The 25,895-nt window shown below is 36.2% G+C and overlaps 1 protein-coding gene across 3 annotated transcripts in view; it reads left to right on the top strand.

Moving 5' to 3' along the window:
- tafa1a (TAFA chemokine like family member 1a) overlaps positions 1-13,492 on the top strand; it is a 63,177-nt gene extending 49,685 nt beyond the window's left edge. Inside the window, exons 3-6 of one of the 3 annotated variants that reach the window (XM_048178998.1) lie at positions 891-1,031; positions 11,761-11,885; positions 12,441-12,512; positions 12,785-13,492. In XM_048178998.1, the coding sequence (XP_048034955.1) occupies positions 891-1,031; positions 11,761-11,885; positions 12,441-12,467 (293 nt within the window). In that variant the 3' untranslated portion in view covers positions 12,468-12,512; positions 12,785-13,492. The remainder of the gene's footprint in view (positions 1-890; positions 1,032-11,760; positions 11,886-12,440; positions 12,513-12,784) is intronic. The other 2 variants (XM_048178997.1, XM_048178999.1) reach the window with 2 other exon arrangements.
- Positions 13,493-25,895: the final 12,403 nt, after the last annotated feature.

The raw sequence follows: 25,895 nt of genomic DNA on the forward strand, positions 1-25,895 counted from the left end.
ATTGTTGAGTGTACTGCTTAAAAATAGACAGAAAATAAACAAAGAAAGAAATATAGGAAATGAAGGAGAGAGCAAAAGAAAGGTACAATTAGCTGTACTGAAAGGAAAATTAAAAAAGGGACAAGGAAAAAATAAAAACAATATTTGATAGGGGAAAACTAAGACTACAAGGTTATTTATTAAAGAAAGAAAGCAAGAAAGAAAGAAAGAAAGAAAGAAAGAAAGAAAGAAAGAAGAAAAAGAAATTATGTTATGTGAATAAATAATATAGATAAAAAGCAGAAAGTCGACAGAGATCCAAAAATAAGCAAAATATTTAATATAAGACTCACACAGGTTACATTTCGAGCTTTTTATTAATATTCTTTTGTCGAGCACCCATCTTTGAGCATATTTTTGCCAGTGATGTGCATGCTTTTGTCCTGATTTTGCTTAATAAATAAATATAGGAAATGAAAGGGAAAATTAAAAATGGACAAGGAAAAATAATAAAAAGGGAACATGAAAGGGAAAAATAAGCTGAAAAGAAAAAGACAGTGACAATGAAAAAAATAAACAAATAAAGAGTTAATATGGAAAAATATAGGGTAAAAAAGAAATAAGAAAAAAATAAGATACAATTTACATCTAAAATATGGTATATACCTGTAAAAACTGTGTATCATCTCTCATATATATCTCACTCCCTCTTTCTTTTCTCCTCCACTTCTAAAGCGCCTCATCCTCCCTAAGGAGTGTCTGCGGTGTCTACATTGAAATACATGATGAATTATGTGGCAATATAATGGGACCATGAAAGATGACATGCATGAGATAATGATTGTAAATGTAGATCCACGTGGCGAGTCAGGAGTTTTTGTTTGTTTACTAATGGCTTTGTCTTTCGACAGAAGGAGGGACATGCGAGGTGATTGCGGCCCACAGGTGCTGTAACAAAAACAAGATAGAAGAGAGATCTCAGACGGTGAAGTGTTCCTGTTTACCAGGAAAAGTAGCAGGAACCACCAGGAATAAACCCTCCTGTGTTGACGGTAGGTGAAGAGACATGGCATATGTCAACTTAAGTCTTAAGTGCATGTAGCTTCCTTCGTGTTATGTTAAATGACATATACCAGATTCTCGACTGTATCTCAGTGCAGCTGTGCAGTGGCTGAACAGCTGTGCTTTAACGCACTCTGTGCAGCTGTGTAAAGCTGCAAGGTTCTCCAAAAGACTGTGCAGCTTTTTTTAAGGTGTGGTATGTTTGAAGAAACTCTGTTCAGGGTCGCTCTTGCAGTGTCCCTGCCCTAGAAAAGCTCAGATCCTCAGGGCTTTTCATTATTAATGCTCTGTCCTTATGACAAACGAGCTGCTGTAAACTAACACTTCTGGGAGAACATCTCACTCGCAACGCACCACAAGATAATCAAAGAACATTAACTTTGACTGCATCTCGCGGAGGAGCATCCAACCTTTTCCCCCAAGTAAAGCTCATTAGGATGTTCTTTTCTTAAAGATGACGTCTGTCTTTTTTGGATGTTAAAACACTTAAATGCCCAGCTTAAAGGGATAGTTCACAAAAATAACAATTCTGTTATCATTTACTCACCGTTGTGTCGTTCCAAACCCCAGTGACTTTCTTTCTTCCATGCAGGAGATGTTAAACAGAATGGCTGCCTCACTCACCATTCACTGTCATTGTATGGAAAAAAGATGAACTGAAAGTGAATGGTTGGTGACTGAGGCTGCCATTGTTTAAGGCTGATTTCTTTAAATGGTAAGGGCTAAATCAAGGGTTAGCATCATGATCTTTTGCAAACATGTCAAGACATTTATATATATGGATAAATGAATCCAACAGGAACATACACTCAATGGCCACTTTATTAGGTACACCTTGCTTGTACCGGGTTGGAACCCCTTTTGTCTTAATTCTTTGTGGCATAGATTCAGCAAGGTGCTGGAAACATTCCTTAAAGATTTTGGTCCATATTGTCATGATAGCATCACACAGTTGCTGCAGATTTGTCGGCTGCACATCCATGATGTCCCATCCCGCCTAAAGGGCCTCTATTGGATTGAGATCTGAAGACTGTGAAGGTCATTTGAGTAACCAGTGTTTAGAAACCAGTTTGAGATGATTTGAGCTTTGTGAAACGGCGTGTTATCCTGCTGGACATAGACATCAGAAGATGGGTACACTGTGGTCATAAAGAGATGGACATGATCAGCAACAAATCTCAGGCAGGACGTGGCGTTAAACAATACTCAGTTGGTACTAAGGGGCCCAAAGTGTGCCAAGAAAATATTCCCCACATCTCTACACCACCAGCAGAAGCCTGAACCATTGATACAATGCAGGATGGATCTATGATGTAGCATCTGGAGCGATTAAACACACAATTGTAAAAGGCCACAAAAATCATACATTCGGTCCATAAAAATGGAATCCTTGCCAGTAATTCATTGACAAGTCTAAATGAATGAACATGCATTTCCCCAGTACATTTTGTGTATTATTACTGTTTGTATATTGTACTGTTTGTATATTGTATAGTGTTATGCATGTCTGATAACAGAACTGTTAGTTCCTTAACTGCTAAGGCAATTTCCAAGTATCATACATTTGAACACTAAACGGCAATCTAGTATTAAAGGAACACTCCACTTTATTTGAAAATAGGCTCATTTTCCAACTCCCCTAGAGTTAAACAGTTGAGTTTTACCGTTTTCAAATCCATTCAGCCAATCTCCGGGTCTGGTGGTACCACTTTTAGCATAGCTTAGCATAGTTCATTGAATCTGATTAGACCGTTACCATCTCACTCAAAAATGACCAAAGAGTTTCAATATTTTTACCATTTAAAACTTGACTCTTCTGTAGTTACATCGTGTACTAAGACCGACGGAAAATGAAAAGTTGCGATTTTCTAGGCCGATATGGCTAGGAACTACAGGTGCTGGTCATATAATTAGAATATCTTGAAAAAGTTCATTTTTTTATTATAAATTATTTTAAAAAATGAAACTTTCATTTATACTAGATTCCCTACATGTAAAGTAAAACATTTCAAAAGTTTTTTTTTTTTTTTTTTAAATTTGTTAATTAGAGTGTACAACTCATGAAAGCTTAGAATATTTACATTTGAGTTTCATTAAATGACATTCCCTACAGTATAAATTCCGGGTATCTCTTGTTCTTTGAAACCACACTAATGGGGAAGACTGCTGACTTGGCAATGGTCCAGGAGACAATCATTGACACCCTCCACAAAGAGAGTAAGTCACAGATGGTCATTACTGAATGTGGTGGCTGTTTACAGAGTGATGTATCAAAGTATATTAAATGCAAAGTTGACTAGAAGGAAGAAATTGGGTAGGCAAAGGTGCACAAGCAACAGGGATGACCACAAGCTTGAGAATATTGTCAAGTAAAGCCGATTCAGACACTTGGGAGAGCTTCACAATGAGTCAAATGAAGCCGGAGTCAGTGCATCAAGAGTCACCACACTCAGACATCTTCAGGAAAAGGACTACCAAGCCACTTCTGAAACAGAAACAACGTCAGAAGCATCTTACCTGGGCTAAGGAGAAAAAGAACTGGACAGTGAACAGTGGTCGAAAGTCCTCTTTTCAGATAAAAGTAAATTTTGCATTTCATGTTGAAATCATGGTCCCAGAGTCTGAAGGAAGACTGGAGAGGCACAAAATCCAAGCTGCTTGAAGTCTAGTGGGAAGTTTCTGAAGTTAGTAATGATTTGGGGGGCTGTGACATCTGCTGGTGTTGGTCCATTGTGTTTTATCAAGTGCAAAGTCAATGCAGCCATCTTCCAGGAGATTTTGGAGCACTTTATGCTTCCATCTGCTGACAAGCTTTATGGAGATGCTGATTTCCTTTTCCAGCAGGACTTTAACACCTGCCCACAGTACAAAAACCACTTCCAAGTGGTTTGCTGACCATGATATTACTGTGCTTTACTGGCCAGCCAACATGTCTGACCCCTGAATCTATGGGATATTTTCAAGAGAAAGATGAGAAACAGTCGATCCAACAATATACAGATGATCTGAAGGCTCAATAGTGCCTCAGCAGTGCCACAGGCTGATCACTTCCATGCCACACTTCACTGATGCTGTAATTTGTGCTAGGAGCAAATCATTTGCTGTAATATGTGCTGCCGACCAAGTATTGAGTGTACAAATGAACATACTTTAAAGAACTTGAACTTTTCTGTTTTGAAAATCCAGTTTTTGATTGATCTTAGGAAATATTCTAATATTTTGAGATACTGGATTTTGGACTTTAATGAGCTGTACGCTCTAATAATCAAAATTAAAAAAAAAAAACTTTTGTAATGTTTTACTTTACATGTAGGGAATCTAGAATATATGAAAGTTTCATTTTTAAAAATAATTTACAATAAAAAAATTAACTTTTTCACGATATTCTAATTATATGACCAGCACCTGTATACTCTCATTCCGGCGTAATAATCAAGGAACTTTTCTGCCGTACCATGGGTGCAGCAGACGCAATGATATTACGCAGCGCCTGTGACCCCCTGTTTGCACAGGGAGCGTGCCTTGCAACCATGGCGTCTGCTGCACCCATGATATGGCAGAAAAGTTCCTTGATTATTACGCCGGAATGAGAGTATAGTTCCTAGCCATATTGGCCTAGAACTTTTCTTTTCATTTTCCGTCAGTCGTGTAGGTACACGATGTAACTACAGAAGAGTCAAGATTTAAATAGGAAAAATATTGAAACTCTTTGGTCATTTTTGAGCGAGATGCTAATGGTCTAATCAGATTCAATGAACTATGCTATGCTATGCTAAAAGTGGTACCGCCAACTGTACTGCTGGCCGAACAGATTAACTGATTGTAATATTAATTCAGCTACATCAAGTTAATTCGATTAACTGATTCAAATACTAGAATACAACAAGTTAAGATTAATTATTCATATTTCTCTTTTGAGTTAATTCGGTACAATGCTTTTATGTATTTTAAGCCAAATTCTGACCCTATCATTTGAATGTCGCAGCAGAAATTGAGACTCATCAGACCAGGCAACATTTTTCGAACCTTCTATTCTCCAACATTGGTAAACCCTTGCCAATTGTAGCCTCAGTTTCCTGTTCTCAGCTGTTGTGTTCAGTTATGCTCTTCTGCAGACCTCGATTGTAACGAGTGGTTATTTGAGTTACTGTTGCCTTTCTATCAGCTCGAACAATTCTGGTCATTCTCCTCTGACCTCTGGCATCAACAAGACATTTTCTACCCTCAAAACTGCTGATCACTGGATATTTTCACTTTTTCTGACCATTCTCTGTAAACCCTAGAGATGGTTGTGCGTGAAAATCCCAGTAGATCAGCAGTTTCTGAAATATTCAGACCAGCCCGTCTGGTACCAACAACCATGCCACATTCAAAGTCACTTAAATCACCTTTCTTATCCATTCTGATGCTCAATTTGAACTTTAGCAGATCGTCTTGACCATGTCTACATGCCTAAATGCATTGAGTTGGTGCCATGTGATTGGCTGATTAGATATTTGCGTTAACAAGCAGTTGAACAGGTGTACCTAATAAAGTGGCTGGTAAATGTATATTTACAACATATTTAGCCTAATCTTCATCTGAAACTATAGCTGTTGTGTTTAGGATTCTGTATTAGATATTTTATAATAAATAGCATCTGGGTGGGGAAAGACTCAACAGACTTTGTGAAAAACACATGAAAGTTAACAGAATTTGCCCACAAGACAGCAGCATCAGTAAAAACAAAAATATTTTTCATCGTTTCAGGCTGCAGTGTGCTGTCTGTTCTGTAGAGGACTAGTAAAATCCGGATGCAGAGGCGTGTTTGAAAGTGACTTTTTTTCCTGATATTTGTGCGTTGTTTCTGTGTTTGTTATTTTCCCAAAAATACACAAGGATGGTCTGCACTCTGAAAAAATCTTGATTTATTTAAAGCAACAGGGGAAATATTCAGATGTTTGGTCCAAGGTTACTTTTACTTATACTTGGAACTTCATGTTGTTGCTGTTTTACCTTTAAAAAAAAAAAAAAAAAAAAAAGTTTTTGCCAAGAAAGTAATTACAAGTCAATGACAGAAAGATTCTGGTAGCATCCACTTCCCATATTAAATTATTTAGGTCTTGCAGCAGTAACATGAACTGATGTAATAATATTTTATATAAATATGTTGAAATAATTTTTATTTATATTTAGGTCCTGCGTCATTAGCTGTTTCCATCACCCTGTTATTATGCACATTTTGAAGTATTGCATCAGAAACTAGTGATGTAAATGGCATATATCAGAAAAAAATCCCTTAATTCGCAAAAAAGTTTTTATGCTCGCTTGAGTTATTTTGTGTGTGTAATTTTCTGTGAAAAGGAGTTAATGTGAATAATGGGAGATGGAAACGCATTTGCCGAATAAAACATTAAACCCACATGACTAATCGGTTGTTTCCGCTGATGGTGTTTTATTTACTGTTGGTTACTAGGTTACCAATACCACCATCATATGCTCGAACAACTTGATGGAAATGCACCTAATTGACCCTTCGCAAAGACCCGCCCCCCTTAGTTACTGTTGCTTTGTCCGACAAGCCATGGTGCTGTCACGCCACACAGAGTTAAAAATACATCGCGGAGCAAAGAGGACACTGACAACATGTCGACAGAAAAGACAGAGCAGGTTACTTATGATATTAAACAAAGTCCCAGCTTTCAAATTGTGTCATTTTTTAAAGAAATTTAAACAATAAATACTATTTTGTGGCTCTTTAATGTGTCGTGACAGATTGCTGTAGCGCCTCAGCTCAAGCAGCTCGTGAACCAATGTTGTTTCAAACCATTTTTCAAGTTAAAGTCCACCGAGGTTAATCTTCTAACTCCTGACTGCTTTGTCGGACAAAATGGCGGATTCGGCGTTATGATTGGTTAGATCGCTTGTCAATCAAACTCCCGGCAAAGGGTCAATTCGCATTTGTTTTTGTTTTTTTGTTTGTTGGGTTTTTTTGCGAACTTTGAAAAAATTCACTTCACGTTTGGATGGAAACCCAACTAGTAACATTATTATTAAAGGTGCCCTAGAATTAAAAATTGAATTCATCTTGGCATAGTTAAATAACAAGAGTTCAGTACATGGAAATGACATACAGTGAGTCTCAAACACTATTGTTTCCTCCTTCTTATATAAATCTCATTTGTTTAAAAGACTGTGTTTAAAAGACACTGACTGTTACGTAATAGTCGGGATCATTAATATGTATGACCCCCATATTTGCATATGCCAGCTCATGTTCAAGGCATTAGACAAGTGCAGCCAGTATTAACGTCTGGATCTGTGCACAGCTGAATCATCAGACTGGGTAAGCAAGCAAGAACAACAGCAAAAAATGGCAGATGGAGCAATAATAACTGACATGATCCATGATATTTTTAGTGATATTTGTAAATTGCCTTTCTAAATGTTTCGTTAGCATGTTGCTAATGTACTGTTAAATGTGGTTAAAGTTACCATCGTTTCTTACTGTATTCACGGAGACAAGACTGTCGTTATTTTCATTTTTAAACACTTGCAGTCTGTATAATTCATAAACACAACTTCATTCTTTATAAATCTCTCCAACAATATGTAATGTTATCTTTAGCCACGGAGCACTATCAAACTCATTCAGAATCAAATGTAAACATCCGAATAAATACAATACTTACGCGATTAGACATGCTGCATGACGAACACTTTGTAAAGATCCATTTTGAGGGTTATATTAGCTGTGTGAACTTTGTTTATGCTATTTGAGGCAAGCGCAAGCTCTGGGGGAGGGGAGCACGAGATTTAAAGGGGCCGCGCAGCCTGAATCGGCGCATATTTAATGATGCCCCAAAATAGGCAATTAAAAAAATGAATAAAAAAAAATCTATGGGGTATTTTGAGCTGAAACTTCACAGACACATTCAGGGGACACCTTAGACTTATATCACATCTTTTAAAAAGACGTTCTACGGCACCTTTAAATATTTTCATTTATTATGGTCTTGCAGCAGTAATATTTATCGAAGTAGAATATTTTAGTGGTAATTTTTATTTAAATGTTTTTTGTAGTCTATTCTTTCTGTCTGTAATTTATGGTTCCTAGCTAACCTGAGATGACACATTGACTGAGATGGTGGCCATTAAACTGGTCCATGGTCTCGTTCTCTTATCATTCATATTGATATTCTAGGATATGAGGCTGAAGGCTATCTTTCTGTCAAAGGAGTACATGACATTGAAGGCTACATGTTATGTATGAGATGCTTTGTTTACTTTTTGGAGGATAAGAGACCTGGTAAAGTGAATTTTAATCAAAACATAGAGCCCTTGCCTGAGGTTGTTTTCCATTGATTTTATTATTGCTCTGTAGCCAGAACAGTGTTACATTTGCCTCAGTCGTGCAGTGCTGTGACTATTGTACATGTGAGCAAAGTCTATAAAGCATGAGCATTTATTCACTCTTTTAGAATACCATGGAGAAAGTGTTGAGCACAGGAAAATTAAATTTTAAAGGCCTATTCGCAAAGAGACAACTATTGGTTGAGTGCTTTTGTTTTATTAATGAATGTGACTTACGTTCAATGCCATTATCACGGAAATGGAGTAAGTCACAAACTTTGAGTACTTGTTAGAATATTAATAACATATAAGTGCCTTATACATGCCTTATACTATATATTCAAGTGTGGTGTTCAATGCAATGTGACAGCATTACAGTGGTGCATTAATGTATTATATTCTAACATATTCATAGTGATGCAAAGATAAGATGTTCTCAAACCCCTGAGCACCTGCTTCCTTAATGGTCTCTACTCAGTCTCCATCTGGTAATTATCATAAATTTCTTCAAAGTGGGAAAAATTGATAGTTTTACAAGGATGCCTTTCTCTCAAGCAACTGAAATGACTTAAAACCTTCCACTGTAATGTCAGAAGATTGACCTTCATTATATACATAGAATATGGACCTTTTTCCTATAAGACTACAAGGTTATTTAAGTGAACGATTCATAAAGTGCCACTCTGTGAAATGGCTCTGCACCTACTGACCACAGACATCCATCCACTGAGGCTATTCAAGCACATTAGATTCAAGTCAATTTTATTTGTATAGCACTTTTCACAACATATTGTTTCACAGCAGTTTTATAGAAAATTGTACCTTAAAGCACCAGTGAACAAGCCAAAGGCGACTGCGGCAAGAACAAAAAGTGCATAAAATGTTCAAGAGGGTGAAAAAACAGACTCTGCTGGAAGAAGCCAATCCTTCTGATGACAAAACACATATTACAATAAATATAAATTTGGTACTGTGCCCAAACAAAATCTTACTGAAAGCTACTTTTTTGAGATATCAACCTCAAATTTGGAACACAACCTGATTAGATTTATGGCTTTGATTTTCTAGCAGTTTTAGAGTTTAACATATTTCATAAAATACATATTTTATATAAAATAATGTTCATAAATCATTTTCATAAACTTAAACCTCTATAACTTTTTTTGTTTCACTTTTTTTGTTAAACTTTTTTACTTCAACAATAATCTGCCAAGGGTCTTCTTTAAAATTAGATCAAACTTAAGTCTGTGCTCCTGCTCCCAAGCTTCAAATTTATGACAGTTTTTTGACATTGATATTTTTGTCCACTATGGACCTATGTGTAACTTTTTTATTTGACGCACATTAAGAATTTATTCTTAATTTGAATTACATTATTATTATTATTTATTATTATTATTAATTAAACCACTCATAAACATACCTGATCTCTAGACAAAAGAATGAATAACCTGTTAAACATGAAAGTATTATTCAATCATTTGCAATCATCTCTCCTTTCTTCCAAATGTTCTATATAGAACCCTTTTGAACCTTTTTATTAGAGATTTAAGAGATTTATTTACTTTACATTTTTGTAATTTAATTTAATTTTAATTTAATTTAAAGGGGTAATTCATGTATAATGTAAATCTGTCATCATTTTCTCTTGCTCATGTTGTTCCAAACTTGTATGACTTTATTTCTTCTGCAAAACACAAAAAGTTATGTTACAATTTTTGCTCTGCATTGACTTCCATTGTATGGTGTTATGTCTGGGGACATATTTTCGGTATGCGTGTGTGTGTGTGTGTGTGTCTCTGTCTCTCCTTTTACTTGCTCTTAGATGACTCCGCCCTAATTGAACGTACCAGGATGTGCCTGCTGATTGGTCCCTTGAAGTCCTGCGTCTTTTGAAATACCGAAAGAGGCGGGGAGAGTGCTGTGAATTTGAGTCTCATAGTAAAATAGCGTTGCATCTCATTCTGTTGTTAACAAACCTGTTGTATATAACTTTTATTGTCTAGACCTTTATTTCTTCATGTGACCTGTTGTTTTCTTGTCTATGCTATTTAGCTACTTCTCTTTTTTTCCCTTTTCTGTGGTGTTTGTGAGTTGGTGTGTGCGCCACTATTTTTGGTACTTTTTTTGTAAATATTACCGTGACATTCACCTCAAAACTGTAGGAATTTGGTGCCAGTTTTCTTTATTTTAAATATATTTTCTCCTGTTTTTGCCGTAGAGGGAAGTCTGCTGTCATTTGTTTTTGTTTTTCTTTCACATAGGTTATTTAGAGTCCCTGGGTTTAGTTAGTGACCAGTTTTTTTTTTTTTTATTTTGGCACTGCCCAATCCTGAAGAGATTGTCTTGAGATCTACAGAAAAAAGAAAAAAAAAAAACATACATATTTCAGATTTCTTTATTTATGTTAACTTCCCTGACCCTAGGGTCGTAACATAAATTGGGGGCTCGTCCGGGATTTGGACCTATAGGACCTCTCGCACCTGAAGTGAGAATCGTACCCCTAGACCACCTCATCAGTCTTTGATTTGAATTGGCCATACATGAGAGAAAGGTCAATGGATTATGGTCTGTATGCACCACTACTAACACTTCAGCACTTTGAGGTTTATGTTTGAGGTAGTACTTTGCCTGTAGTAGTGAATACAGAACACAGTCCATTGACCTTTCTCTCACATATGGCTAATTCAAATCAAAGACTGATGAGATGCTCATTAACGGTTCAGGGGTTTAACCTTGACTTACGATACAAGAAGGGTAGCGAAAATACACTTGCAGATGCTCTCTATCTTTTTCTCCTGTTTTTGCCGTTGACAGGAAAGACTGCTGTCATTTGTTTCTTTTTCTTTCACATAGGTTATTTAGAGTTCCTGGGTTTAGTTAGCGACCCGTTTTATTTATTATTTTGGCACTGCCCAATCCTGAAGAGATTGCCATGTTACTGTGTAGTGAAACACACAGGCTCAGGGTAGCAACTGTTTCAGATTTCTTTATTTATGTTAACTTCCCTGACCCTAGACCAGGGTCGTAACAATGGACACACAAAACATTTCTCAAAATATCTATGTTCCACAAAAGAAAAAATATTATACAGGTTTGGAAAGACATGAGGGTGAGAGAGTGATGAAAGAATTTTCATTTTGGGGTGAAATATTAATTTATATAATAATTTAATTTAGATAATGCATAAATTGCTAACAGTCTAAATATTTAAAAATCTATCCTAAAGCATTTGGAGTGATGCAGTCAGTAAAGCATCCTTAGACGTGAGCATGTAAATATTATTTGTCAGATGGTCAAGGAGCAGTGGAGGATGGAGATTGGAACCTTACCCTGTTTTAAGTCAGACGCAAGTAAGAGTCTAACCCAATTATGATCTGCTTGCAGCCTCTATAGTGATTGGGAAGTGGTGGTGTGAGATGGAGCCATGTCTGGAGGGAGAGGAATGCAAGACTCTGCCAGATAACTCCGGCTGGATGTGCTACTCCGGAAACAAGATCAAAACCACCAGGGTGAGATTTAGAGCACCTGAAAGCATTTCTTGTTACTTTACATACATTACTCAAGTTACTGAACAATACATGACTCTTAGTGGTGCGGTGTATGATTGCATGATGTGATTGATTGTGAGTCTGTGTTGCGTTGTTGTTTTGTGCTTATTTCACTGAAATATTTTATTAATAAAGAACAGAATACAGAGCAATAAATAAACAACCCGCATACACCTGAATGGCTGCAGGCAGGTGTGGTGGACATGGGAAGTAATATAAAAATAGAAGACCTGCACACTGCTGTAGCTCACAAGAAATCCAATATTTATTAAAATAACAGTGATTTGGTCATGTAACTTCGAAAATGACACACCGGCAAATAATTGTAACCAATCAGAGTGTTTCTTCAGGTAGCCAATAACAATATGGTCGATGGTAATTTCTTTAAAAGTTCTATGGAATACCATTTGGAATGTAAAGTGCCTCCTGGTGGGATTAATTAAGAAAAGAAGAAAAAAAAACACACTCAGTATCAATTTTTCCCTTATTTTCTTTTTCTTTTCTTTTTTTTTCCAGAATACCCACCCATACACATCGTTGTAGCAGATATAGTCACTGGAAAGCTCATAACGGAGGAACTTTACAAAGGTTTTTGATTTTATTCCTCCTTTTTCCTGTTGATGATTCAGTGAAGACATAAAATGACCAATAGAAAACTGACAAATTATGGATTTCAAAGGTGTGGGAACTATGGTAAATTTGTAAACAAATAATAAAGTCTAATAATACCAATCACATTTGGTTGTTTTTTTACAAATAATCTCTACATGATATATTGTGGCTAAGTATTTGAACATAAAAATCATTCTCAGGTTGTTTTCGTATTGCTCATCCATCTTTTATTTACTGTACTTTTTCAGGGAAATATCCAAGACGACAAGCTGAATTAAGTTTTCCCAACTCTAAACCAACAGACATGTGTCTAATGACTTGAACTGGAGCCCCTTTCTGATAAATCCATCTATCTCTGAGTAACACGGACACCAGACTTTCTAAGAGAACACTTCTGGTTCTTTCATTGTTTTGTTTTTGACAATTGTCAAATATTTGTTTCCTCTCAGTGAGTCCTGGATAATTAAACTCGTATCCCTTTGTGTGGAGTGCACTCAAACCAGCTATACCTTGCCTGAAATAATCTTCAACTGTAATATTCTTGGATGTTCCTATGTCTCTGGAAGAACATATTAATTCTCCTACTGTATGTAGTGAAACTGGCTTCCTGTTCATGTGGATTTTCAGAAGGGGACGGATCCTCTTCAAGCAACTTTAATAAAGACACTTTGTGCATCGACTATGAACAAAATGCTAAGGAGCACATGTACATGGAATGACTGATCCAATCCGATCCATCCGGATATGTTCCTCTGTTTCCTGGAACATTATATCAGATTAAGAGTTCTGAATGAATTATGATGCGATACTTAAACCAAATAAGTCCTTAGCATGATTTCTGGGAAGTTGTAAATATAGGTGAAAGAAATGTTTTACATAAATAAAATGAATTCAAAGAATTGTGAGAATTATGTTACAACTATATTTAATTTGCAATAAACAGTTTAAATGTGAAAGTAATGGGTGAGAACGTGCAAAGGAACAGCCTTGTTTACATGTTCTTGTTCAATGTTTTGTTGATTGGTTAAAGATGCTATTTTTTATTTTTATTTTTGGGCTTCAGTAATATTTTGACAAATTGAGTCATCAAGGCTTAACTGAAGTGTTCTGAAAATTTACATGTTTAATGAAAAACTAATAGACCATCACTTTGGCTACAGCAATATATAAAAGCTGTGGATTTATTACTGAAGTTAATGAAGCCTGATTGAAATATGCTGGTGCATGCACATATAAAATACCGTGACATTTAAATATTCTGAATCAAATTCATTTCCCACTGTTCAAATATAACTTCATTAAATGGTACAAGACATATAAGACCATTCTGTATATTGAGGGTTCTGGTTGTTTGAATGGACTGGAGAAAAGAGGGTTGAGGGTCTTTCAATGTGTAGGCAGGCAGTCTGCACTGAAGGACACTGTGAAAATTCTGATACCCGCTGGGACATTTACCTGTCATTTACATTCAGAAATAGTCCTCTCCTCTCGGAGCAGCTGAGGGCCAGAGCACGCACTCACTTTGAATATGTAGCTCTAGCATTTTAAGCAGGGACCCGGGAATATAAGAGCCTCAGTGTTGCTGTCGGCATGCAGAAAGGAGGCTCTAACTACAGGCTGAGTGAATACAGATCACTACATTTACAGTCCTCCACACGGGACAGCAGAGGATGAACTTTAGCCCTACCTTCAGTGGAGCTTTAGTGGAATTTCAAACAGTTGACTCCAGAATATCAGAGTGGGAAAATGAATACACGAAAATCTTAAGCAAATACCACCATTTTCTCTTGCAGTCTGAGATTTTGGTGGAGAGGTCTTCAAATCATGGTTTTTGCCAAATTGAAAAAGTTCCTTTGTGTTGTAGAAAAGATTTACAATATAAAGAGCAATCACAGTAATACCATTACGAGACACTCACAAATATCATTATACAATAGCTTCAGTTCTAAAATTTGATTGGCTGAGATGAGTTCCAAGAGTGCTTGATTTGTGGCCACGTACACACTGTAGGCCTAAAGTTTCAAGAGTGACAACTGCATTTAAATACAGTAGTGAATCCCCTAAAGTATCGTTGCGTGTGTATACGGAACACAACTTGGTTGACAGCAAAATTCTGGCTTCTTGTGTGTACAGTAATATTACAGTGACCAAAGGCTCATTATGTTCAGCCTTTTTAACTACACAACCGTTAACAGAGGCATCATGTTTTGTTTTGTAAGCATGCTCTTTAAGTGTTGTCTATATATTTTAAGTGTTTTTGGGCTTTCTTGTTGCTTGAGCTTGACTAAAATAGACAGGTATGGTTCGCAATACATACAGAAGAGAGTATGGGTCTGTCCAAAAGCCAACGCTTGCAGACTTGTAAACTAGAGAGCTCGTGCACACGACAGGAAGTAAGTGTGCAAGACTGTCCCAGGTCTTAAAACGCCAAAGCTCAGTGCCCTTAAAGCAATGGTCTCAAACTCAATTCCTGGAGGGCCACAGCTCTGCACAGTTTTGCTCCAACCCCAATCAAACACACCTGATCCAGCTAATCAAGGTCTTCAGGATTACTAGAAACTTCAAGCAGGTGTGAGTTGGAGCTAAACTATGCAGAGCTGTGGCCCTCCAGGAATTGAGTTTGAGACCACTGCCTTAAAGGGTTAGTTCGCCCAAAAATGAAAATTATCCCATGATTTACTCACCGTCAAGCCATCCTAGGTGTACATGACTATCTTCTTTCAGATTAACACATTCAGAGATATAATTGAAAATATCCTGGCTCCTTCAAGCTTTATAATGGATATGAAAGGGGGGCCATCATAAACACAGCTCCGGGGGGTTAATAAAGACATTCTGAAGAGAAGCGATGGGTTTTTGTAAGAAAAATATCCATATTTAAAACTTTATTTACTATAATAACTAGCTTCCAGGAGACAGCCATACACATCAGTTTGCGGCGGAAGACTAACCTCTGACCCGACGTGGAAGCACAGAGGATAGAGCAAAACAAAACACCGGTCATGAATTAGAAGTCTAAAATAGAATTTTTTTAAAGGTGCCCTAGAATTAAAAATTGAATTTACCTTGGCATAGTTGAATAACAAGAGTTAAGTACATGGAAATGACATACAGTGAGTCTCAAACTCCATTGTTTCCTCCTTCTTATATAAATCTCATTTGTTTAAAAGACCTCCGAAGAACAGGCGAATCTCAACATAACACCGACTGTTACGTAACAGTCGGGATCATTAATATGTACGCCCCCAATATTTGCATATGCCAGCCCATGGTCAAGCATTAGACAAGGGCAGCCAGTATTAACATCTGGATCTGCACAGCTGAATCATCAGACTAGGTAAGCAAGCAAGGACAACAGCGAAAAATGGCAGATGGAGCAATAATAACTGACATGATCCATGATACTTTTAGTGATATTTGTAAATTGTCTTTCTAAATGTTTCGTTAGCATGTTGCTAATGTACTGTTAAATGTGGTTAAAGTTACCATCGTTTCTTACTGTATTCACAGAGACAAGAGCCGTCGTTATTTTCATTTTTTAAACACTTGCAGTCTGTATAATTCATAAACACAACTTCATTCTTTATAAATCTCTCCAACAGTGTGTAATGTTAGCTTTAGCCACAGAGCATATATCAAACTCGTTCAGAATCAAGTGTAAACATCAAATAAATACCATACTTACACGATTAGACATGCTGCATGACGAACACTTTGTAAAGATCCATTTTGAAGGTTATATTAGCTGTGTGAACTTTGTTTATGCTGTTTAAGGCAAGTGCGAGCTCCAGGGGCAGGGAGCACAAGAAATTTAAAGGGGCCGCACAGCCTGAATTGGCACATATTTAATGATGCCCCAAAATAGGCAGTTAAAAAATGAATAAAAAAAAAAATCTATGTGGTATTTTGAGCTGAAACTTCACAGACACATTCAGGGGACACCTTAGACTTATATTACATCTTTTATAAAGACGTTCTATGGCACCTTTAAAGAGAAATATCAGAGGATTTCGAAATAATAGAAGAGGAGCCCGAGTTTGATTCCCAGCCATATTTGTTTAAACCTCAAGAGTCGTCTAAGCTTACGATACATCCTGCATCATATATCATGTCAGGGGGTTACTCATTTGGCTCATTGTGGACTTGCGCAGTATGTGTATGTGTCTGGTGTAAGCTAGTTATTTTATTTTAAGTTCTAAAGTTTTAAATATGGATATTTTTCTTACAAAAACACATCGCTTCACTTCAAAAGGCCTTTATTAACCCCCTGGAGCTGTATGGATTACTTTTATTATGGATGGATGTATTTTTTTGGGCTTCAAAATCTGGCCCCCCTTCACTACCATTAAAAAGCTTGAAAGAGCAAGGATATTTTTTTTAATAGAGCTCCGATTCTGTATGTCTGAAAGAAGATAGTCATATACACCAAGGATGACTTAAGGGTGAGTAAATGTTCAGTATTCGAGGCTAAGCGTATCCCATCATGCATCATGTTCAGAAACTCACATGCCCCGAAATCGCAAGATGCAGAGGAAAACGTTCCACTGTAAGTTTAAATTAATTAGATAAAACATATAATTTGGTAGTAAAACATAGTGTTTTTTTATATTTTTTATTGGTGCAAAGATGAGTATGTGTATTTTGCACATCATTTGCAACTGCTTTTTATCACTTAAATGTAAGTGCCACAATTACTAAATTATGTCATCTAAGAACTACTGAACAAACATTTAGAAGTTTATTTCAAAATGCAAAGTACTGAAAATCAAAATAAGGTAAATACTTTTTTTTTTACACTATAAGTGTCCCATTGGGTAATCAAAAGTTTTACACACACTTGCAATCTTCACACCCATTTGAACACTTGGGCCAAATACAGGAAATATGTCATAAAAGTAGACAAGAGGTCAAGTGCAAAGACTGCAAGTATGGGTATTAGTACAGGCCCCCTGACACATCATTAACAGTTCAGTTCAGTTAGACACTGCAGAGAATTTTTGTAGAATGTGGTTGTCACTTCTGTAAATTACTGAACTGTGTGTGTACAGAATGGATTAAGCACTAAAAGGTGAACTGACACCAAATTGAACTGCAGTGTGTATGTGGCCACATGTTTGTAATGCTCCACATGTCTGTTTGTGCATTCTGGACAAACTGCCGCTCTGTGCATTAGTGGTAGGGATTTTACAGTGTTTCTTTCCACAGTTTAAATCTTTGTTAGAGATGGGTCAGTCACTGAATGATTAATTCAGTTGTTCAAAAGAAAAGAAAAAAAAAGATTCATTCAGGAACAAAACAAGTGACTGACTTTATAAGTGAATGATTGGACTGTTATTTCAACAAATTCATTGAAAAGACTGATTCATTTAGAAACTAACAAGTTCCTGCCTTTATGAGTGAGTGATTGAATCATTTTACTTGACCGATTCATTCAAAAACACACATTCATTCGGGAATGAAACAAGTGAGTGGCTGTGCTGAAACCACATACTCTCATTCTCACCTCTTTTAAGTAAGTATTTTCTATATAGTATGAATGTTCGTTGCACTAATGTAAACCGGATGTACTACATTTGTCATGTTGTCATGTGACCTACTGTGACCACTGCCATTCACAACTCCTCTCCCGCGGCATCATAGGATATTAAAGTGTCCTTTGGATGCACACTTCAGAATCTTGAAGTAATAGTTCATCTGGGAAGTTTCAAAGACTATAGAATAACACAAGACGCGTCACTTGTATTGTTTTGAATGGGAGAAAGTGCCACGTGCAATATGGCGGAATAAGTCCCCCTTTTAAGTAAGAGCCAATCGCCGATTGGTAAAGTCATCGCGTCACTGCAGCGGCCGTCAGAAGCTCCGCCGGTTTCTATAGAAACAGTCAGACGCGCGCCTCCGAAATGAGGTAGGTTTGGGACTGCGCATGCGCAATATCTTGATCCAGCCTGAAAAATACCGTTTTTTGTCATGATTTGAGCATTTAGAAACAATTTATTAGGGAGTTGTTGAAAGATTTCATTGGTGATCTTAAATATGAAATTTAATCAAAAGCTTGGCAAACAGCTTTGGAGAATTTGATGTTTCCCCATTTAAAGATAGGAGCTGTAGGCCTACTAGAACGCCAGAGACACGTTTCAAAGATGGCCGCCGAGTGAAATGACTTGTCTAAAAGGGACTCTGGTAGTTTTTGCCTACTGTTTTATAAATATGAATTTGCACATATTCTGAGGCACTGAATCATTTACTGCTAATACCGAGTCATTCAGGTACGCCATTGCCGAAAGACAAAGCGATTCTGCTTTGACTTCTTCTTTGGTGGAGCAAAACAGACAAAGTAACTGAAAATATTTTGTCTAAAATGCAACTTAGCCATTAATTTTTCTTGTTTACTGAACTGTAAAAAAGCAATATCTCCAAATGCGGCCTCATGCCTATGCATGATTCGCAGCACTTCACTGCCCGTGAAATAATGCTTATTATATTTTTGCCTCCATTAGTTGATATTAAATGGTGAAATACATTTTGGAAATATTCTAGCTTCTCAATTAATATGAGCTCACAAAAACAGCATGCATAATAATTATAACAGAATAAAAAGGAGCTGTTAAAATCAGTTGGAGCATGTCACACCAGGACATCAACTTTCCTGTAGTGTTTCATGTCAACAACCCATACACATATTTACCAAGTTTTCCATCGTGTTCTTTTACCACTTCTGACCTCCAGTGTTATTTAGAAGGGCAAAAGTATTAATATGCAAGTTTAGTTCTTCAGCAAAAGTGTTGGGAGAAAAAAAAAAAAAACATATCACACATGCTGATGGTTGCTTGTTAAGCTCTTTGAGGTTCAGTAAATGAGGCTATTAAGGATTCAAAGCAGTTTCTGATACAATGGAGACGCTGGAGCTTTGAAGGATAAAAGCAGTGATGTCCTCCACACTGCCGCGGCGTTGACTGCACTGATATTTGCTCAGAAAGACAATTCCAGGTCTGGGAAGTCTGAAATGCTCCTGTGAGGCTCTCTGTCTGCTCTGAAAGTCTTCCAATGTCATTACAAATGTCATTTATATAACACTTTAAAAGGACGGCGAATGAGATTGCAAATTGGATCCTTTTGAAAACAACTTACTGGTATTTTTTTCCCCTGACAGATTCAAAATACAGAAAACACTAAGTGAAAATTTAAGTTTCGAACTTAGATTAAAAAAATGAACAAAGGCAACAAAACAGGAATGGCTGCTCTCTTGTTCTGTTTAACTTCAGCATGAGCTCCCTTGTTGTTTTCTTGGTAAAGCCCCTCTTTTTGACTCTAATTTATCCTGACATCAGGAGCTTCTTACACAACCCTGCTCTCAATCACAATTATTAATGACCAGCACAGAGTCAGGGAGCTGTCAACATGTGTGCTGTTTGGCAGTGTGCATGCAATAAAGCATTAAAACATCTCTAGAATCACTACCTCTTAGTCTTAGTTAATTAACTGGTAACAGCACTGAATAATTCAAAGAGAAGGAGAGGTAAGAACTGTTTCCAAATCTGAAACAAATCTGTTTAAGGAAGCTAAACCAACCCATTCAAATATCACATTTTTGTGTTTTAAAAAATGCCAGCCACAATTATTCCTTTTTTAAACCAGGGTACCTGAAGATCAGAACAGAATTTGTGGTGATAGACTATGCAAACTCAAGACTCGCTCTCACCTTTCATTTTCACCTTTTCGAGTCACTTAATTCACACTCTTACACAAAGACAGGTATCTCTCAGCTACTAACATGCTGAGAGATACACCAAAACACTTGATCACGACGAGCAGACAAAAAAAAAAAAAAAGGAAATCATCCAAAAGTGTCCTTGACAGCTCATTATAGAGTCTGAGTAGTTCATGAAACAGAAACTAGTTAAAGCATACACAATTTTAAGGCATTAAAAAAAAAAAAAAAAGTCGAATGAGGTTACAACACCCCGAGCCTTTCACAGTTATACCAAAAATTACCTTTGGGTTTCCTCAATAAAATATATTTATTATTTACCATTTCTTGTAATGTGGGGTTCAAAACAAGACAGTTTGATGATAACACTCCACCAGCCAGTTTTGTCTGTGTTGCTTCAAAAAGCATGCATTTCTGGATATTGATTTGATCACTGCGGGTACGAAAGTCCAGATACATCTTTCTAATTCACATACAGAGACTAACAAATCCCAAAATAGATGGGGCACATTATTGCTCACTTTATGTGTGTCAAGCACCTGTAGTTAACTCGGTCATTCACTCATTATACAATTCTGAACTTCGAACTCAACCTTGTGAGCATGTCTCTAAACCAAATAAACATTTTTGTAAAAAAAGTGCACTTAATTAGCCTTTCGCCGAGCCCCGCCCCCCTTAGTTACTGTTGCTTTGTCCGACAAGCCGTGGCGCTGTCACGCCACACGCAGTGAAAAATACATCGCGGAACAAAGAGGATACTGACCACACATCGACAGACAAGACAGAGCAGGTTACTTATGATATTAAACAAAGTCCCAGCTTTCAAACCGTGTAGTTATTAAAGAAATTCAAACAATAAAAAACCGTTTTGTTGCTCTTTAATGTGTCGTGACCCATGGTCGTGACAGATTGCTGTAGATCCTCAGCTCAACCGCTCGTAAAAACCGATTATCTCTTCCTATTAGTCCATGAACATGAGAATGAATGTTGTTTCAAACGCGGAAAGACGTCAATACACACTATTTTTCAAGTTTAACTCCACCGAGGTTAATCTTTTAACTACTGGCTGCTTTGTCGGACAAAATGGCGGATGCGGCGTTCTGATTGGTTAGATCGCTTGTCAATCAATCTCCCGGCGAAAGGTCAATTGTATTGAATGTGCACTTATAGTGTACCTTAAATCTTAAAAGTATAGTAGTAGTATGTTTAGCATGTTTCATACACACTTAAGTACACTTTTAAATAGTGCACTTTGTAATAGTCAAATTAAAAGTTTTACTTCAAAGTACTTCATTGATTTAATTATATTTTAGTGCTTTAAAGAAGTACACTTTTTTGATGTATTCATTAACATACTAATGCACATGTAGTTGATTATAATTGAAACTGTAGTGTCATTTGATATTACATTTCAAGATTATAAAAATTGCATCATCTTTACAAATGTGTAAATATATTTAAATACATGACGTACAAGTTTCATTAGAAATGACAATGAAATTAAAGTATATTTTAATTTCCCATAAATTATCAGTACATAAGACAATATCATATTTCAAAAACAATTAAAGCAATTCTGAACTTACATAGGTGTACTTAAAGGGACAGTTCACCCAAAAATGAAAATTATACCATAATTTACTCACCCTCAAGCCATCCTAGGTGTATATGTCTTTCTTCTTTCAGCTGAACACAATCAGAGTTATATTAAAAAATATCCTGGCTCTTCCAAGCTTTGTAATGGTATTGAATGGCGCCAGAGTTTTTGAAGTTCCAAAAAGCACATCCATCCATCATAAACGTAATCCATACAACTCCAGGGGGTTAATAAATGCTTTCTGAAGCAAAGCGATGAGTTTTTCTAAGAAAAATATTTATATTCATAGCTTAATAAACTAAAATATCTAGCTTCCAGTAATGGTCGTACACAAGTCTAGTTCTGACGGAAGAGCGACCTCTGACCCGACACATGATGTATTGATGAACGTGGAAGCACAGAGGATAGAGCAAAACAAAACACTTCATGAATTAGAAGTCAAGAGAAATATCAGAGGACTTTGATATAAGAGAAGAGGAGTTTGTTGCCCAGTCCAATTAGTTTGAACCGTGAGAGGCGTCTACTCTCATCTAAGCTTACGCTACTCCTATATCCTGCCATTCATCAGGTCAGAGGTCACTCTTCCGCCAGAACTCGACCTGCATATGGCCGTTGCCAGAAGCCAGTGAATATAGTTTATTAAGTTTTAAATATGGATATTTTTCTTACAAAACCCCATCGATTCACTTCACAAGGCATTTATTAACTTCCTAGAGCTGTATGGATTACTGTTATGATGGATGGATGTGCTTTTTGGAACTTCAAAAACTCGGGCGCCATTCAAACCCATTATAAAGCTGGGAAGAGCCAGGATATTTTTTAATACAACTCTGATTGTGTTTGGCTGAAGGAAGAAAGTCATATACACCTATGAGAATGGCTTGAGGGTGAGTAAATTATGGGATAATTTTCATTTTTGGGTGAACTATCCATTTAAGTCCTTAAGTGGATCTATAAACACTGTTAGGTTCAACTAAATGAATATAATATAAACTATAATACATTTTTATTTGATTGCAATTAAGTGTCTAAAAACGGTACATTCAGTATATTTTTTCAAAGTATATTACTTTAAAAGTATATTAGGTGAGTCTGAATGCACTTTCAATGAATGGAAATGATCTGCTTGTGTTTGATGGAAGAAAGAAAGTCATAAAAGTTCAGAACTACTACACGAGGATGAATGGTGATAGAATCTTAATTTTTAGGTGAACTGTCTCTTTGAAATAGCACAGATGATGTGTTCCTCTCGCCTCCTTTTCTCTGTCCCATTGTGAGTATGATGTAAGGGTTTGGGTAATTATCTGACCAGTGAACACACATTTTGGATAAGATACTAAATCCGAGAGGGCTGCTCCCACATCCATTCTTGGTAATCTTCTCCTCCAAAAAAAGGGATTCGCCTGAGCCTGGTAATGGTAGATTGCTGGTCTAAAATAGTTCAATTTTTTTTATTTCCCACAGAGGCAAACAATTTTCTCTGTCTTCCTCCGCTCACTGCTGGATGTAATAAGATGCTGGCATAGCGTGTTGGCATGGGCTCCTCATTTCCTTATTTTAAAGTATGCGAACAATGGCATATCGAGTTATTCAGCGGCACTCTTATTATTAACAATGCAATGCAAACCACAAGAGTGAGAATGTAAAATTCAAGCACCCCGTCATTAAGTTCATTATGGATGTCAACATCATTTAAATTCAAGCAGGTATACTTACATCCACTGTCCTCGGTTCCTCTAAAACACTACAGGAGCGCGCTGGCCCTCCCCAGGGGACTGATGCCAGGCACAGCATGCATAAGTAATACCCTGTTTTCTGAATCTCCACACAGTACAATTACTCTTTCCAGGAGAGTTCTGTGTCATTAAAACTGAAATGTGTTTATTGGAAATACATTCAAATTCATCTTGCCTCCTGCCACTTAAACTGTCAGGTATAATTTTATGGGTACTGCAGAGTGAAAAGGTGAAAAAATACCAACATTCTTCATGGTTAAATAAAGATACAGGCACCTCAACAATGAATGTTTATTCATTAACACTTAAAAAAAATGATTGTTTTAGAGTTTTACGTTTGGAACCACCAAATTATTCAGTGAATTGTCATGAGTCTTAATGAGGCTTATGATAAATCATTCAAAACAGTCAGCGGTGACCCTGTTGTTAATTAATAACAGACTGGAACCTGCAGTGAACCCCTACATGTGTTTGTGTAAGCAAACTAATACATAATTTCATGTTTTTACAGTCATAATTTGAAGCTAACCACCCTACTTCCCCAACCCCCCAAAAAAAGGAATCAAAATTTTAATAAGCTCTAATATGATAATAACCTACAACTTAGGAGCACATGGGCTCCAGCATAGTCTGGTTCCCCATCTGTCTTTCTCACACATCCAGATAAACACACACACTCTCACACTCCTCTGTTCTATTTCCATATCAAACAGGGCTTGTTTTGCTCCAAAATTCCATGTTTACTTGCTTCCACTTGCAGGTGGTGTGTCAAGTCAGTCAGATGAAAATGAAAAGACGAGCAGTGTGTTTGTGTATTTGTGCACAGGTAGGGGCTTTATCTTAATATTCAGAAGTTTTACTGTGCAAAAACAACATCAGAGTTAACTTGGTTACAATTCAGGGAACATGGATTAATCAAGATGGGGAGATTTCCTGTGATTTCCAAACATATTTAAAGGCATAGTAAACTCAAAAATTATAATTTTGTCAACAATTTCTCACACTCAGGTTGTTCCAAATCTGTATGACTTTCTTCTTTTTCTGTGAAATACAATATATATATACACTACTGCTCAAAAGTTTGGGATCAGTAAGATTTGTAATATTTTTAAAAGAAGTTTTGTCTGCTCACCAAGATTGCATTTATTCAATTAAAAATACAGTAAAAACAGTAATATTGTGAAATATTATTACAATTTAAAATAACTATATATAATAATATAAAATGTAATAAATAATAAAATAATTATATAATAATATAAAATGTAATTTATTTCTGTGTTGGAAAAGCTGAATTTTCAGCATCGTTACTCCAGTCTTCAGTGTCACATGATCCTTCAGAAATCATTTTAATATGATGATTTGCTGCTCAAGAAACATTTATTATTATTATTATCAATGTTTAAAACAGTTGTATACTTTTTTTTCAGGATTCCTTGATGAATAGACAGTTTAAAAGAACAGCATTTATCTGAAATAAAAAGCTTTTGTATTTTGAATTTAAAGAAATTAATATTTTTTTTCAGCAAGGATGCATTAAATCGATCAAAAGTGACAGTAAAGACATTTAAAATGTAACAAAAGATTATATTTCAAATAAACACTGTTCTTTTCATCAAAGAATCCTGGAAAAAAATATTGTACACAAATATTTTGTACATCTGTACACAATAAATCATCATATTAGAATGATTTCTGAAGGATCATGTGACACTGAAGACTGGAGAAATGATGCTGAAAATTCAGCTTTGCCAACACAAGAATAAATTACATTTTCAAATATTTTCAAATAGAAAACAGTTATTTTAAATTGTAATAATATTTCACAATATTTCTGATTTTACTGTATTTTTAATTAAATAAATGCAGCCTTGGCGAGCAGATGAAACTTCTTTTAAAGACATTAAAAATCTTACCGATCCGATCAACTTTTGAACGGTAGTGTATATATTTTGGAAATGTCGGTTTCATGTATACTGGCATTAGGGTTCTGTAAGAACCCAGTAAAAATAGTAATATTGTAAAATATATGATTACATTTTCAAATAAGTTTTCTATCTGAACATATTTTAAAAAGTAATTTATTCCTGTGATATCAAAGCTGAATTTTCAGCATCATTACTCCAGTCTTCAGTGTCACATGATCCTTCGCAATTCATTCTAATATGCTGATTTCCTGCTTAAGAAACATATCTTATTATTATCAATGTTGAAAACAGTTGTGCCTTGCATCATTTGAACTCTTATCACAGTCTTAGTTCACAGTTTGCATGTTTCTGCTCGAGTGTTTTTGTTGACATCTGCAGGTCTGAAATTAA

Source organism: Megalobrama amblycephala, linkage group LG24, assembly GCF_018812025.1.
Source record: "Megalobrama amblycephala isolate DHTTF-2021 linkage group LG24, ASM1881202v1, whole genome shotgun sequence".
Taxonomy (NCBI): domain Eukaryota; kingdom Metazoa; phylum Chordata; class Actinopteri; order Cypriniformes; family Xenocyprididae; genus Megalobrama; species Megalobrama amblycephala.